The sequence below is a fragment of the Armigeres subalbatus genome, chromosome 2 (assembly GCF_024139115.2).
Source record: "Armigeres subalbatus isolate Guangzhou_Male chromosome 2, GZ_Asu_2, whole genome shotgun sequence".
NCBI lineage: Eukaryota > Metazoa > Arthropoda > Insecta > Diptera > Culicidae > Armigeres > Armigeres subalbatus.
In genome coordinates this window covers 197,377,430-197,393,435 of record NC_085140.1, presented here as the reverse complement: position 1 = coordinate 197,393,435, position 16,006 = coordinate 197,377,430, and the positions used below count along the sequence as shown (strand labels likewise).

Below are 16,006 nucleotides of genomic sequence, written 5' to 3'. Positions count from 1 at the left end.
CTATATTTACAATGGGGGGTTCTGAAACTCTGCATTCTATCACTCCATATTACAATCTAATTGCTTAAAAGAACTCCACACTAATAGCTTTGTGTATTATTTGTTTCTTTGTCATTGTCAGAAATTTGCCTCTGTTTGCATCATTTTCTCTGAAAAAAAATGTATTAGTTATTTCCTGATGTAATACTAGAGGTTTTGAATTCTCCATTGGAATTGCGCAAAACTTCGCTTCGAATCATTAAATTGAAGCATCGCATACCCCTAATCAAGGTGAGCTTTCCTCCCCATTTGGAACCAGATCGCGAATTCGTTCTGATCGCTACTTTTCTAGCTTTGCTGTGGGGGTCTTCTTCAACCCAGGAGCCTCGTCGTTCGTAACAGTCCGTGTTCATCTAGCGCCGAGTGTGGAAGTGATTTTTCCTTTGCCACCTTCGGCCTTATACTTTTCGCGCGATTTTCGTCGAAGCGGCGACTTTGGAAAATATCCGCTTGGGTGGACACCATTAATAAGTGAGTTGTGCCGTCCAGTAGCGGGACTGGAAATCGAAACTGCCGAATAAAGGTGTTTGCATCAGCTGTGGATCGAAGACTGTGGGGAGACTTCTTCGTTGGAGGTCGTTGTGTAACGAACGGCCCCAGCAGCGGAATATTCGCGTTCGGCGAGTTAGTGAAATATAACATCGCGCAAATAGTGAATAAATTAAGGTTTTACTTTAATTGCTAGCCGCTAGGCGCAACTTCTACCTACATAGTTTGGATGACGGACATGCGAACATGAAAAATTATGCAAAGAAATACCGCACAAAAAATCAAAGTGACAAAAATCAAGAGCAACGGTCCTAACTGTGATTCAAAAAAGTGTACTTAAACACCTGTTACTCGATTCAAAAAATTGGAAACCATCAAGATCAAGGGTGCCAAATAGGGAACCTACGAGCGCACGGCTAAACACATAACAGAACACCGCGAGTCTGCAACTGTTGAGTAATGTGCGTCTGACAATGTCACGAGCGGTTTAGCTTAAATTGTAGGAAATTGTGGCTTAATTGAACAGAAAGCTGCGAGGAAACTACAGTTCGGATGTGAATTGTGCCTCAGAACGAGAACCCGTAGAAGGGCTGTGAAAGCGACAAAAACACAAAAACGTAAATCGGCAATTCTCGTCGGTTGGCGGTGAAAGAAAACATCAATCCAGAGCAATAGATCCGTCACGGTGTGAAGGAATTGTAGGCTGTCACACATTTTGCGCGCGCGCGATGGACTCTTTCCTCGGTTGGTTTTGATGGATGGTTAAAGTGTAAAGTGATCTGTCGCGGTGGTTTATTTTCTTGCGCGGAGGTGGAAAAGCAACGACATTCTTGGCGTGAAGTGAAGTGCGAACAAAAACGTTATCGAGGTTAGCTGTGTTAAAAGGTACAAAAGCAGAAAACCTCGGAACGTATTATCGGTTGTGCCGCAATGAAAGCAACAAATAGGTAAGTCTATTTTTCACTAAGTTTGACATCTTTCAAAGACAAACATTTTATTTTAAACAAACGAGATTAGCAACAGTAGATGGCATAGTCACAGTATAGAGTTATATAATTTTCTCAATAAATTTACAGTTACCGATATTTTTACAATTGCGAAACCAAGGCACCTTAAACATTCTACTCATGCGGGAAGGAATAGAAATGAAATGTACAGAAAAATAAATCACATTGAGATACCTGTTTCAGAAATTATAAGCAAACTTGTTTTTTTTTTAATATTTTGAATTTTTTTCATTTTTTAAAGGTTTTTGGCTACGTATAGTTGTCTATTTTCTTCTAGTGTCGAGTTGTGACGATTACATGGAATATAAGTCATGTTTTAGGATTGTTTTTTCGAGCCCTCGTTTTCCCTTATTTATCATGTTTTTTTTGCTTTATTTAATCAGTGGTGGCTTATGACTAGAATTTTTAATGAACCCCAACATATACCAAACGCCAAAGTTATTTCATTTTCATACCATGCTGGTATCAATTTATTATTATTTACCTAGAAAATGTTTTGCACTTTTTCGAGGTTTTCTAACCCCCACAACATATTTGCAACCACCTAGACAACAACACTAACATTCCTATTCTTTTCTATTGAAAATTCGGCTGATCTAATACTTTACGTTTTTACTAGGCGATTTTCAAAAAAAAGATGGCTTCGTAAAAATGGTCAATTTGTGCAAAGAAATTGTTTCGACCCAAAAAAGAAGTTAAATATTTTCTAAATTTGACGATAAATATTACATCATGTAATATTTTAGATTCTTCCCGACGTTTACATTCACTGTTTGTTCAACTAACCGTTACGGCCTTCGGGGAAGATGGAAGTTTATGGGAATCAAGTGACTAAGTGGAATTAACTTTTACAAAAATCTCTTCGTTTCACCTAGTTCAATATCCTTTATACGAAAAACGATTTTGAAGAATTCTCCCCTTGAAGAAAACTCAAAATAGAGTCGAAACGTCGGGAAAAATCTAAAACATTAATTTTGATTATCCAAGACTGCAATGACGTTAGAAGTTGCTCTGGTACACCAACACCAGTCGAACCCTCTGCATCATTACTTCTTCTACATATTCTGAGAGGCCTTCCTTAGCCATGCGGGCTGCCAAGCTGTGTTCAACTGCTCTAGGAAATTTGGCGATAAAAAATTTTCTCGACTTTTTTAGGCATAAAAAAATAAGCGTGTTAGTCTCGTGTTTTACGAATGCAAAAAAAATGTTAACTTGGCTTAGAAACCTCGCAGGTAATAATTGTTGAAGTGCTGAATGCACACTAAGCTGTTATTAATATTCCGCGAAATGATGCATTCCGCGAAATGGAACATTCTGCCAAAATTTATTCGGCGAAAAAGTACAATCCGCCATATGTCGTACCTTGAAAAGTTACAAACCACCAAATGTTCAACCGCGAAAATGAATTCCGCGAAATATTTGTCCTTGAAATGTTATGCAATCGGTCACAATTCTAGAATTATTTGAAGAATTAATAACGTCATGTTCGAACATATCTAAATATGGAGGAAGGGCCGTTTGGCCGAAACCCATCTGGTCGAAAGTCATTTTACCGAACGGGTCATCCGGCCGAAAAGGTCATTTGGCTGAATAAGACATTTGGCCGAATAGGACATTTGGCCGAACAAGACATTTGGCCGAATAGAACATTTGGCCAATTAGGACATTTGGCCGAATAGGATATTTGGCCAAATAGGTTATTCGGCCAAGAAAAAGCGAGAATCGCGAAATAAGTAGTGAAACTCTCACTGCCCCCGTCTCACTACTCACTTTTCACAATGAGGAATGAGAAATGAGGAGTGAGAAGTGAGATGTCTCAGTTCTCACTTCTCATTTTTAGCTTCTCACAAAAAGCGAGTAGTACGAAGTGAGAAGTGAGATGTCTCACTATTCACTTCTCACTTCTTACAGTGAGTACAGGTCGGACTCGATTATCCGGGATTCGATTATTCTGAATTTTAGGCTCGATTATCCGGAGTATTTTTTATCTTTAATTTTTTTCCTTAATTTATTTTTTTTATTTCAATATTATATACAATACGATTATTTTTCAAAATTAAATCTAAGTAGGTGTTGAGCGGAAAGGATGCAAAAAAAAATTATCCGTCATCCTCCACCTAAATTTAAACTTAAATATATGTCGTGTTTGTGAAAAGTGAAATCTTGAAAGAAAACTGCATAATATAACATTATTTAACGTCCACAATTCGATACATCGCGAAGATGTGGTCCTTGAGCTCACCGCATCCAAAAGGCCAGCGTGTATATATTTGTTTGCCTTCTGTCTACTGTCGGATCTATACCACCGAAATCGGATATTGAGAAAGCTGTTGCCATCCCAATTCAGCACGGATCTGAAGAAGCGCTGCTGACTGATGATCAAGGTGGAATATGTTCAAAATTGAATTGTAGTCATCAAAACTGCTGCCCTTAAGGTCACTCCTGACGGAATCCAATTTTCAAAGTACTCGCGTTTTCAAGGGCACACCATTCGATACAGAAGCAACGCACAACTGTCATTTTTATTTTTTCACGCATGCTGCGACGCAGCAAAGCTGAAAATATAAAAATGACAGTTGTGCGTTGCTTCCGTATCGAATGGTGTGCCCTTGAAAACGCGAGGACTTTGAAAATTGGATTCCGTCAGGAGTGACCTTAAATCAAGCGATGGTGCTCCTTCTTCAGCAATATTTCCAGCAGGATTGCTGGTGCTATGGATTTGGTTAATCAGCCGTTTGTTTCGGAGGATGTATAAAATCATCGGAAGTCGGTTTGCTTTTGGTGAGATCAATCCAATATCATTTTGAATTCCCTGTTGCTATCTTTTTTAACTGTGCCTTTATAAGACCTTCTTTTGACCCCGGAACCTAAAAGCTCGGGTTCGGAGGGAAACCGGCAGCAAACCCCAGACTGCTGGTCTAGAGCCAACGGCAGTCTTTGGGGTGGGTGCTCAAGACCTCTTTTGGATTCCGGGTCTCAGGGCGTACGGACGCTGGGGAGATTTCGGATCACGGAAACCTATATCATACGTATTACTTACGGTCAAACAGCGCTTTATTGGGCTCCACACACAGGGCTGTCGAAAGGGCGGCTTCTTGGAACGGATCGGTGACGGAATAGCGACGACGAGGATAGCGATCGTCCGATTGCGGGGACGCTCCAAACTGCACGGACAGGCAAGAACTTCGAGAGATTATTTCACCGGGCCAATCGGCGGCGAGGAAGGGGCGGTGCGTGGACTTCTCGAAACAAAGGCGATGGTGGCGGCCACGTTGGATTACGGCGATGACGGTTATACGATGACGCCTTCGGACCGGGTGGTGCCGGGAGAACTTGGTAGTGGCCCCAAGGGCCGATCATCGGCTTGGTGACCGCTGAATACCTCCGGGGCAGACTGGCAGCGTGGTTTGGAGCTTGGCGAACGTCACGGAATTGATCCCAGCGGAGGTGCGCTGCGATGGCGTCTTTCAGGAAACAGAATGGCGGCTTCGTTGGAGGTCGTCTGGTTCGAGGCTCGTGGAATCCAGTCAGCTCGCCGGTAGCGGACGTAGTGTCTTTCACTTCAGGGTTTGTGGCAACGGTCTAGTTGCAACGGACGGCTTGCGGCGGCTACGGCGTTTCGATGGCCAGCCAAATACACTTGGATGTCGGTTATCAGCCCGATAAACCGGGTGATGGATTGTCGAAAAATGTCACGAAACACGACTCGGATCCGTTCGTCAACTCACTGACGGGTTTTTAATCCACCTTCCGCAACCGGATCATTAAAAAAAGGTTCGTATACTGCGAGCTACCGGGTATCAAAAAAAAACTTTTCACTGTCGAATTGCTTTCTTTCCTAGATGCTTCTCAAATCAGGAGTTAACATCAACTGTCTGAACTGTCCACTCACGCCGTTTTCAAGCTCTTTCCCGCCCAAAACTCATCAATCGATTTCATTTTGATCGCTCTTCATCAGTTCAGTGGATCTGTTCACCCACTCGGCACCCAGAATCTACGTAGCGCACTGGTGCGCTACGCTCATATATCGACTGCCCCGTACCCATGCGCGTCGATATGAAATGACCGCTGCAAATCGAAGGAAACTGAAGAACAATATTTGTCCCTATTTTCCGTGATCAATGCTTTAGTATTAGTGACAATTGTTACCCGCCGGTAACACCTATTAACTGTCGTATCCTTGGTCTAATCTTTGGTTCTCAATTGATCCTTTTTCTCCAATTTTTCTTACTGAATGGCTACGATACCTCATACTCAAGCCGACTTTCGCTATAGACGTTGTGTTTGCGCAATGCACCTTGTGTGCATTTTCCATTATCGATTTTTTTTCCACAACCATTTTTGTACTCATCACAGGCTAATGCGATTTCGATGCTTAGAGTACCGTGGGGCATCGAAATCCGTACACTTAAGCACCTTAGTATATGAAAAAGTCAGTAGAAAATAGAAATCGAATGTAAATAAAAAGTTTGTCGTTGACACAGGCGCATGAAGGGTTCTATTTTTGAAGTATTTCACATTTACTCATTAAAAACTACGAAAAACATGATAAAATAATGAATTAAATCAACTACTCCTGACTCGAAATCCGTCCACCGTGGACGGATTTCGAATCAAAGGATCAAAATCCGTACAGCTATTTCTTCACTAAATATTTAAATTGAAACAGTCTGATTGATTAAACTACCACTGTACATAGTTCGATACGCACCTTGAGAAGCGATCCCTTCGATTTGTATTCCGCTTATCTTATGTAATGATTTGCAATTAGCAATTAAAACACAGTTACTTTTGGTGCAATTATGCTCTACCGTGCGGGACCGAAATCCGTACAGCACCGAAATCCGTCCACCTCATAAGATATCAATGAATTAAAGGGTGTTAAAGGTAATTAATGTAGAAATAATTTATCTTATCCTGTTCAGATACTTGGCAGTAAGCTTCTAGGGCAAAGAAATGGAAAGAAGGCTTTGAATTTAAAACAGCAAAAATCGAAAACAAATCGCCACCCACCAAACGCCGCTTTTGCCGCCATTTTGTTTTCAGGTAGAGCATAAATGCACCAAAAGAAATTGTGTTTAAATTGCTGATTGCGAATCATTACATGAGATAAGCGGAATACGAATCGAAAGAAACGCTACTCATGGTACGTATCGAACTATTTACAGTGGTAGTTTAGTCAATCAGACTGCTTCAATTTAAATATTTAGTTAAATAATAGCTGTACGGATTTTGATCCTTTGATTCGAAATCCGTCCACGGTGGACGGATTTCGAGTCAGGTGTAGTAGATTGTATCTATTATTTTATCATGTTTTTCGTAGTTTTCAATGAGTAAATGTGAAACACTTCAAAACTAGAAGCCTTCATGCTCCTGTGTCAGTGTCAAACGTTTTATTTACATTCAATTGCAATTTTCTAATGACTTTTTCATATATAAGGTGCTTAAGTGTACGGATTTCGATGCCCCACGGTACCCGAAAACAAAATGGCGGCAAAAACTCCGCGTTTGGTGGGTGGCGATTTGTTTTTAATTTTTGTTGTTTTAATTTCAAAGCCTTCTTTACAAGGGCTTCCTAAAAGTTTACTGTCAAGTATTTGAACAGGATAAGATTAGTAATTCCTACATTAATTACCTTAAACCTTCTTTAATTTATTGATATCTCATGAGGTGGACGGATTTCGGTGCTGTACGGATTTCGGTCCCGCACGGTACATGTTCGTAATAATTCAGTCATTTTCTGATCTTTGTTGATAATTCAGTCATTCTACTGATCTTTGTTATTATTTGCTTTCATATTCAATACGTCAGGCCTTTATGATTAATAATGTTTTAGTCCAAATCTGTTTTTTAGATTTTATTTGTTTTTTATATGACCAATTCTATTATAGTTTTCTCCTTATTGATATTTTGTAATTAATCCCATTAACAGCTAAGCGTACTTGAGTTCTGTCCAAAACTAAAGCGATTTTGACTCAACTATTGACCAATCCTCATTTTTTTCCTTCCTCTCGTTTGTTGCCATATAAAATTAAAAATTTGAAGTTAAACACTAAATACGGGGCATCGTTTGCTGCTATTGCCGCGGTTATTGTGGGAGAGTCCCAGGTATCCGGTTCACGCTTTAGTTAGCAACGGTGGCTCTTCTCGACCTTCTATTCCCTGAGTAATTAGTACGAATAAGGACGTCCTTGTGATGTTTTGCTGTACCTGTTATGAACAACACTCCCCACACATTCTGAAAAAAAATCTTTCTTCAGAAGTGAATCCTTTTTGTAGTACTAGTCCTCATAACAATAATGGCACCATTACGAAACATGAGATATAATCAAATTATTCGTAGTACTACTTGATCAACACCCCCGGCTGGGTGAGGGATAGAGGATGACACACACAATACGATTATTTTTAAAAACATAGGACGTATCAAGGGTGTGGGAAGGGGTTGAAAAAGGGGTTGTTTTGAATATTGAAATTTGAATTTAGGCTTGTATATAAAATGCATGAGTTCAAATGAATATTTTACTATTATATTCACACAAAACGTAATAATTTCAAGATATATGAACGTAGCTGGAATGGGAGGGACTAAAGTAGGGGTGTTCTATATATTTAATCTAAACTGCACAAATCAATTTTTTTTCTAGAACATTTCCACAAACTTCTCGCTTCAAGAACTTCTCCATGGTAGTCCGTTTCTTCTCTTTTTCTTCCATGCAATTGCTTGATCGTTTGTCAATTAGGTTATTGCAATTGAGACAAAATCTTCAAATTTTCGCTTTATATCAATCCATTGTGGTTCCAAAACTGATAAACTGAAGCAGTCGCTCATTCGACAGATGAAAACGTAACCGCGCCACCACAGAACGATCTGTTTGGGTGCATAACAAGGATTGCGGATTTCGCCCTCAATTGATAATTAAGGTGATTATACAATCAAGCCAATTTTAAATTCACCACACGATTTTCTACTCCTATTATCAAAAGTTCAAATCTAGCGCAATGATTTTCGTACAATGCTGAAATTAAAGTCGATTGTTTAGCATAAGTGAGCAAACGATCTACGGATGTTTCATCCCCATGGACGTTGTGGTTTTCTCAATTCGTGCTCTTGAAAAAACACTAGAAAAAGCACGTGGTTTCCAAGATGGCCGATTTGTGGCTTTGTTGTATAATCATCTTAACGACAATAGACGAGAAGCATAATGATTTTTCGATCATTACAAGTCATGAAAAAAAAACTCGTCACCTGATACAAAAGCGAAAAAAGAGCAGAGAAATATTTGCCATTGAGGACCATGTGTAAAACAAGTCGAAATGCGTCATCAGCACCGATGTCTTTACAATTGAAGGTTTTCTAAAGGTATTTATCTTGCAGAATATCCCTCTTTAAGGCTAGTACGCTGCTGAAAAGTACTGTGCAAATAGATAAGATACGGAATGATTCCGCTCTGAAATTCCGTGAGCAGTACAGAGCTGACAAGTAAAGAAAATTTCGTAACGCTAAGTAGATCAAACTTTGGGTTCAGAAATATTGGCCAGAATACTATTTTTTGCACCAAAAGCGCGTAAACAGTCTAGCCATTTTTTGGCGCATATTCTTTATCAACAAGTTGCATTCAAATGAGAATCTTGCCTCATCATTGCATATTAAAAATTGGCTGGATCGGACTATGGACTCAAAAATTATGGCAAAAATACTATTTTCCATAATACACCAGACAGTCACCAATACCGTTAGTTGGATTATTCAGGGTTTTTCCTAAATAATGTCTTATTACACCACTGCAAGTATAATGAAACATAAGTTTTTCGTTATTCAATTGCAAATTTGATTTTTTTCCTGGTGATTCGATTATCCGGAGGATTCGAATATCCGGAGTGAAAAAAAAATCGATACTCCGGATAATCGAGTCCTACCTGTAGTGAAAAATGAGAAGCGAGTAGTAAGATATTTCACTTCTCACTCCTCATTTCTCACTTTTTACAGTGAGACGTGAGACGTCTCACTTATCACTTCGCACTACTCACGTTTTACAGTGAGAGGTGAGAAATGGGGAGTGAGAATTGAAACGTATCACTTCTCACCCCTCATTTCTCACTTTTCACTGTGAAAAATGAGAAGTGAGTTGTGAGACGTCTCACTTCTCACTTCACACTACTCACTTTTCACAGTGAGAAGTGGGAAATAAGTAGACAGAAGTGAGACGTTTCACTTTTCACACCTCATCTTTCACTTTTCAAATAACCTATTCGGCCAAATGTCCTACTCGACCAAATGGAATGTTCGGACAAATGACCTATTCAGGCGAATTATCTTTTCGGTCAAATGTCCTTTTCGATCAAATGACATATTCGGCCAAATGACCTACTCGGCCAAAGGACCTATTCGGCCAGAAGTCCTATTCGATCAAATGTGCTATTCGGCTAAATCACCTATTCGACTATATGAATGGTCTGTTCGGTCAAATGGTATATTCGGCCCAACAACATTCGGCCTAGTGCCCTTCGGCCAAACGGACCTTCCCCCTAAATTTGAAACATAGTTCAGAAGGCTCTGTATTGACCAGGGGGAGAAGGCGGAGCACTGAATCCCTACCCCAACATGTGCGACATCTGGATTTGGTTCTAAACTGTAAACAACAGTGTTAATTCTCTACCACCTTTTTGTTATGGCGAGGCAATATGCCCACTTTTGTTTTCGATATTTTATCAAAATCAAACACTCAATCATGCAGCAATATAACGATGTGATATGCTTAAGATACCTGCTTGATTATAGGGACTCGAAAAAGAATTTATTTGCAGTAACTAACCGAATATAAAAATGTTCACATTAACGATTGCGCCCTAACACCGGTTCTAAGCTTCGATGCAGAGTACACGAGCTTTGTTCGCCAGTGACAGGCGTATGAGGCCCTTGGTATTGACGAATTTCGCGCCAACCCTTCTATGGGGCTGGCAGCACCATCTCAGAATCGAATGAAACTTGATGGACATAAAGATATGGTATTTCATAGCCACTCTGCATACTAAGTTTTTCAAAAATTGTCAAGAGTAACATTTAATGAGGGCCTAATTTTTTTCATTGATTTCTTAAAAATCGATGTAACTCTAAAATGACAAGACCTACAAAAAAGTGTTGTATGGCGGACTGTCGTGAAATTTCCTGAAGTTTTTTTGGAAAAATATCGAAAAAAAATTAAAAACCTATTTCCACACTGAAAAAAAAATAGTTATAAATATTAAAATCGATGTTACAAAACAAAACCACATCTCAGATATCGATGAAATTTCTTCTTCTTCTTCTTCTTCGTTGGCATTACATCCCCCACTGGTACATTGCCGCCTCGCAGCTTAGTGTTCATTGATCACTTCCACAGTTATTAACTGCGAGGTTTCTAAGCCAAGTTACCATTTCTGCATTCATATATCATGAGGCTAACACGATGATACTTTTATGCCCAAGGAAGTCGAGACAATTTCCAATCCGAAAATTGTCTGGACCGGCACCGGGAATCGAACCCAGCCACCCTCAGCATGGTCTTGCTTTGTAGCTGCGCATCTTACCGCACGGCTAAGGAGGGCTCCTCATCTGCAGATAGGTATTTCAATGATCTAATTTTTGTGGGAATAATGTTCCTGTGACATATTTAAGGAAAACAAGTTTTTCTAACAAAAACTTTTTTCATGTTCGCATTGAGTGATAATTTATCAGCGTGTTTTATGCCTACAGCGCCAAATATAGGTTCAACAGCCTATCATCAACCAACGACACATTTTGGACGTATACAAATTTGATTAGGAAGCAATTTAGCATAATCTAACATTAACGCTGAGCAATTAACAAAAGGAAGAGGAGTCTCTGAATTCTCCACTTCCTTCTAAGGAACAAGGTTTCAAGACCGTCCTGCCAAAGCGTGAAAAAATAGAAGAATGCTGGAGACTTCAGATATTCCTTCTAATTCTAACACTGAACATAATTCTTCTCCTATCGAACTGAGCAATCATGATTCATGAGGCAATTGAAATGTATTAATAATAACTAAAGATTAACAATAAAATTTGTTGATACAAAATTGTACGCATTTTACATGTGTTAGCCATTAATCAATGATAGATTTTGAAATGAAATTTCTTTGTTTATTGGATTAATTTTGTGCAATTTGTAATCATTGAACAGCGGTATCTTTCATACTGCAGCATTTTTGTCAGAGATACATTTTCTATCCGCGTTTCTCGTATCCAGGCACTAGTGAAAACCACCTAGTAGTAACCATTCTAAAGGTTTAAATCCGGCCCTGATCCTAGTGATCAACTAACGTCGCATAGGGCAATTAACGGTTTGAGGAATCGGTTGATGCATCCAAAAGCTATTCTGGAAAAAAAATTGAGATTTTGGCTAATAGCGGAAAACATAGACTCTCTTCTTGTTTTCATTATTATTAGTTTGGTGCAGAGAGCCATGCATGGAGCAATAATAATAATAAAATTAATGCTTTATTCTTTTGATCAGCGATAAAATGCATGTTCAAAAGTAGGATGGAAAATGGAACGAATCCCCCGGTATCACAAACCACAATAAACAGTTTGAAGGCGTTTGAAAACTCTGATGTTCTTATTGTTGTACAACAATTCCACACGTTGTTGTTGTACATTTCTTCGACAATTAATTTCACGCTTCCAACACTGTCCAAATGTGATGCTTAAATAAGTGAGAAATCGATTTTTTACGATTGCTATCACACCTCGCCTAATAGTTTTCCATCGGCATGTAGTGGCGAGCGAAACTTCCGTTCACGGTAGCAAGCTGGCGCGGCGACCGGGTTTAGATTGGAAACCGATCGATGCATATATTGAACTACATCGCTGGTTGGTACAGTTAGGTTCTGATCAATGGACATTCTAATGGCCAAGGGTAAGGTGGCACCACTCTGGAACGGTTCGGCTTTGTTATGTAAGAAATATGAGATTTCAATCAAAAAGTGATTCATCCACTGTTTGGTTTGATTTATACCAGAGATATGATGTTGCAGCGGTAAATCAGGAAGTGCGTCCATCGCGTTTGTGGGTCGAGTAACATTATGCTTCGTATTGGTATTCAAAGTTTAAATCACTTCTTGCATCACGGCTATATTGGGATTTAATCATTGTTTTAATTCGTGTTAAATTCTGGCCAAATAATAGTTTGAAGCATCCAGAAATATTGTGTTTGTTGAAACTTTCAATCATCATTCCAGGCCTTCAAAGTGCTGGATCATCCCTAACTACTTAGTTGTTGCACGTTTAGTTCAAAATTCTTGAGTAGTTAATAAACCTTGCGATTAAAGGCGTAGAATTATTTACTTAATAATGTTGAGTTTGATTTATAGTCGATGTATGCAATGCATTGGAAATTTAACATTTTGTCTTTAAATATTATTTGTTATTTATGGTCAAAATATTTTATTCATGTTACATGCGTTCCTTTATAAGTTGTAGATAAAAATAACCAATAGACGTTTTTATAGCTATTTTTTTTCTTTTACTGCTATTCCCTAAATACATTTTAGTTTTATGCTGGTTTTATAACACTCTTGTAGAGTAAATTGTGGTTTTGTTTTAAAATATGTGGTAAGAGCGTTATAAAACTTAAAATGTTACTTGGGTTACCAATCAAAACGATTCTGAATTACTTTGGAACTTCATTCAAAATCGTTTTTCCCCGTAATTTGAGATACTTCTGATTCTACTTCATATGCAATATATGCAAGTTTTACGTAAATCAGTAGCAGTGTAAGAAATTATAAATCAGCACCCTGACAAATTTTGAACAGTGGCAGCGGAGGAGTGATTGCCAAAAAAATTCTGCGTCCGATCCTTCTGTTAAAATTGTTAGTGGACTCACTCTATAGTCTTTACGTACGCAATCAAATAGCGTCGTAACGGAAGTCTGAGATCGATCCAATCATAATCACAAGGTTTATGATGGCGGTCTGGCCTTTTAATAGATGATAGCACTTCGATAAGCTTAGCTTCATTGACGTTACTAACAAATGTCATATCAAGTAACTACGGCATTTATTCCATTTGGGGAAGATGCCCAAAAACGCCTTTCTGGTATATCCTCATAATTACCGTGTTTGGGATGCCGTGATAAAACTAGACCTAAAATTATGTAGGTAAGCCGACACAAGTATCAAAATATTAAATAGGAAGGTAGGGATAACCAAAATTTTCTACATTTCGATAAAACATCTAACATTTCGACGAAGCAAAACACCCTAGTGAGAGTAACCTACAATGTACTACGCGTCTCCTCACACCGTCCATACCAGAATGCTGATTCGCCGACGCATGGTGCGATGTTCGCTAAGAGCTGCCAACTTAAAAGCATTGTGCCTCATGAGTTTTCCGACAACGAAATATCACCACTTTTTTTAAATGTAAATATTATCAATTTTGAGATGGTGTCAGCTTGATATATTCTTTAACTTTTGTTAAATTTCTTTCATGGAAATCGTTACAGCTAAGACAATAATACAGTCTTTGCTTAGCTAGGCCATATTGACAATCAATTTTAATGCCTTAATAACTGCAAAAATTATAAAAGTTAAGTTAGCAAACGAGTATTATCCCCCACGCTTGTTGACCACATTTTTTACCTTCGCGGGGTGGATACCCGAGCAAAGGCAGATAACTGAAATGATATCAAACTGATAACATGCTAAGTTATCCTTATTATCATTTTGATATTCAGTTATCAATCATGTGATTAACTGATAACTGAATAATAACAAATTTTATTATCAATACAAATTTGATAAGAAAATTATTTTGAGCTTTTTAGTGGTATGTTTTCACCTGTCATAAGACGAGTTTATACAATTCCATTGAATTCCACCACTTAATTGAATCTTGACAGATACGTATTTCGACCTCAAAAGTAAGGCCGTCTTCAGTATTTCGTACGTCGAGTCAAGTACGAGACACTGAAGACGGCCTTACTTTTGAGGTCGAAATACGTATCTGTCAAGATACAATTAAGTGGTGGAATTCAATGGGATTGTATAAACTCGTCTTATGACAGGTGAATACAAATTTGCCATTTTCTTTAAATTTTCGCGTCGTTCAAATATCGTACTAAATATTCTATTCTTTCAAATAAACTAACTTGTGAGAGCAACTTCCCTATGGACATATTTTATGGTGAATGGTCATCCCAACTTGTTTAACACGAGGTAAAACTCTACCATATAAAACTGCGAATCTTTCTTTAATCAGATTTACCATACAGATTAGGATTAAGGTTCATCCAGCTTTCCATTCTCACCATAATGGCGGACGCTAAAAAAGTTTGACAAGAACTGTTTCTTAACACTGAGCTGAAATGTTCGTCTAAGCAGACGATGATTTTCCCTGTTACCAACGATATCTATAGATTCGTTTTTTTTTCTGGAATTTGCGCAAGAGTTCAAGTTTTCTTATTTATTTTATACTATGCTTATTGACTTTACTTTCATTTCAGGTGTCGTTGAATAATGAAGTATATATGTATCTGAGAACCATACGATGTAGGAGTTGAATTAAAACTTAACGTGTACTTGCAACTCCCGAAACATATGATCCAAGGGCATATGTGCTCATTCAGGAATGGTGAATACTCTTGACTAACCGCCTACTTTGCAGGACAACGTCTATATATAAAATGAGTATGCGTTTGTTTGAGGCAATATAATTCACTTACGGCAATATAACTCATCTTGAAATCCGCAGTGTTCAAATATATGGGGAAGCGAAGAATTTAACTGTCGAATAATCAATAAATTGCAACGATCTGGTGTGATTTGGAGAAAACAATCATGATCACACTGACGTCGATCTAAGTGCAGCGCTGCAATATGCTCAACTATTGACAGTTTTGAACTTAAGTTTGAACGTAAAATACGAATCCAGGCAAAATCGTTATATGCAGTCAAACCTCCACGATAGTTAAGGGTCGGTCGACTCATGGAAATATCGAGATGTGGAATGGAAGATTATTAAGAAGGTGTACTGTCATCATAGTAACCCATAAAACAATTTTCAGTGTTGAAAAATTTGCTTTTTGAGTCGATATTGAGTCATAGAACATCGACTCCTGATCCTTCACTGCATATAAATAAGAATGAGTTGAGATTTCTGTTGTCTACAAATAACAGAGTTTAAACATGCATATGAAAACACAAACTTTCGTCAGTATGCATAAATACTTAAAAATATTAGCGAAAAACTACGTCGTTCTAGAATCTGTAAAAGTACAAATCAGATGTTCCCAAAACGGGGAGCACTGTGTTTCAAAACTAACAGACAAATGCCATAGCAACCAAACTAGCAACCGTATCTTTGTTTGAGGAATATCATGGATACTAGAAATACCACGAATACTATTGCTGGACAATGATTAATACTATCGCAAAGTTTAGAGTTACTTGCCCCTTGAGAAAACATGT

General features: G+C 38.4%; 1 protein-coding gene across 2 annotated transcripts in view; it reads left to right on the top strand.

The window, feature by feature from the left end:
- The first annotated feature begins 403 nt into the window (after nucleotides 1–403).
- Nucleotides 404–16,006, top strand: part of LOC134211472 (uncharacterized) — a 107,275-nt gene continuing 91,672 nt past the window's right edge. For both annotated transcript variants that reach the window (XM_062688354.1, XM_062688353.1), the window contains exon 1: nucleotides 404–1,475. In XM_062688354.1, coding sequence (XP_062544338.1) covers nucleotides 1,459–1,475 — 17 coding nt within the window. In that variant the 5' untranslated portion in view covers nucleotides 404–1,458. The remainder of the gene's footprint in view (nucleotides 1,476–16,006) is intronic.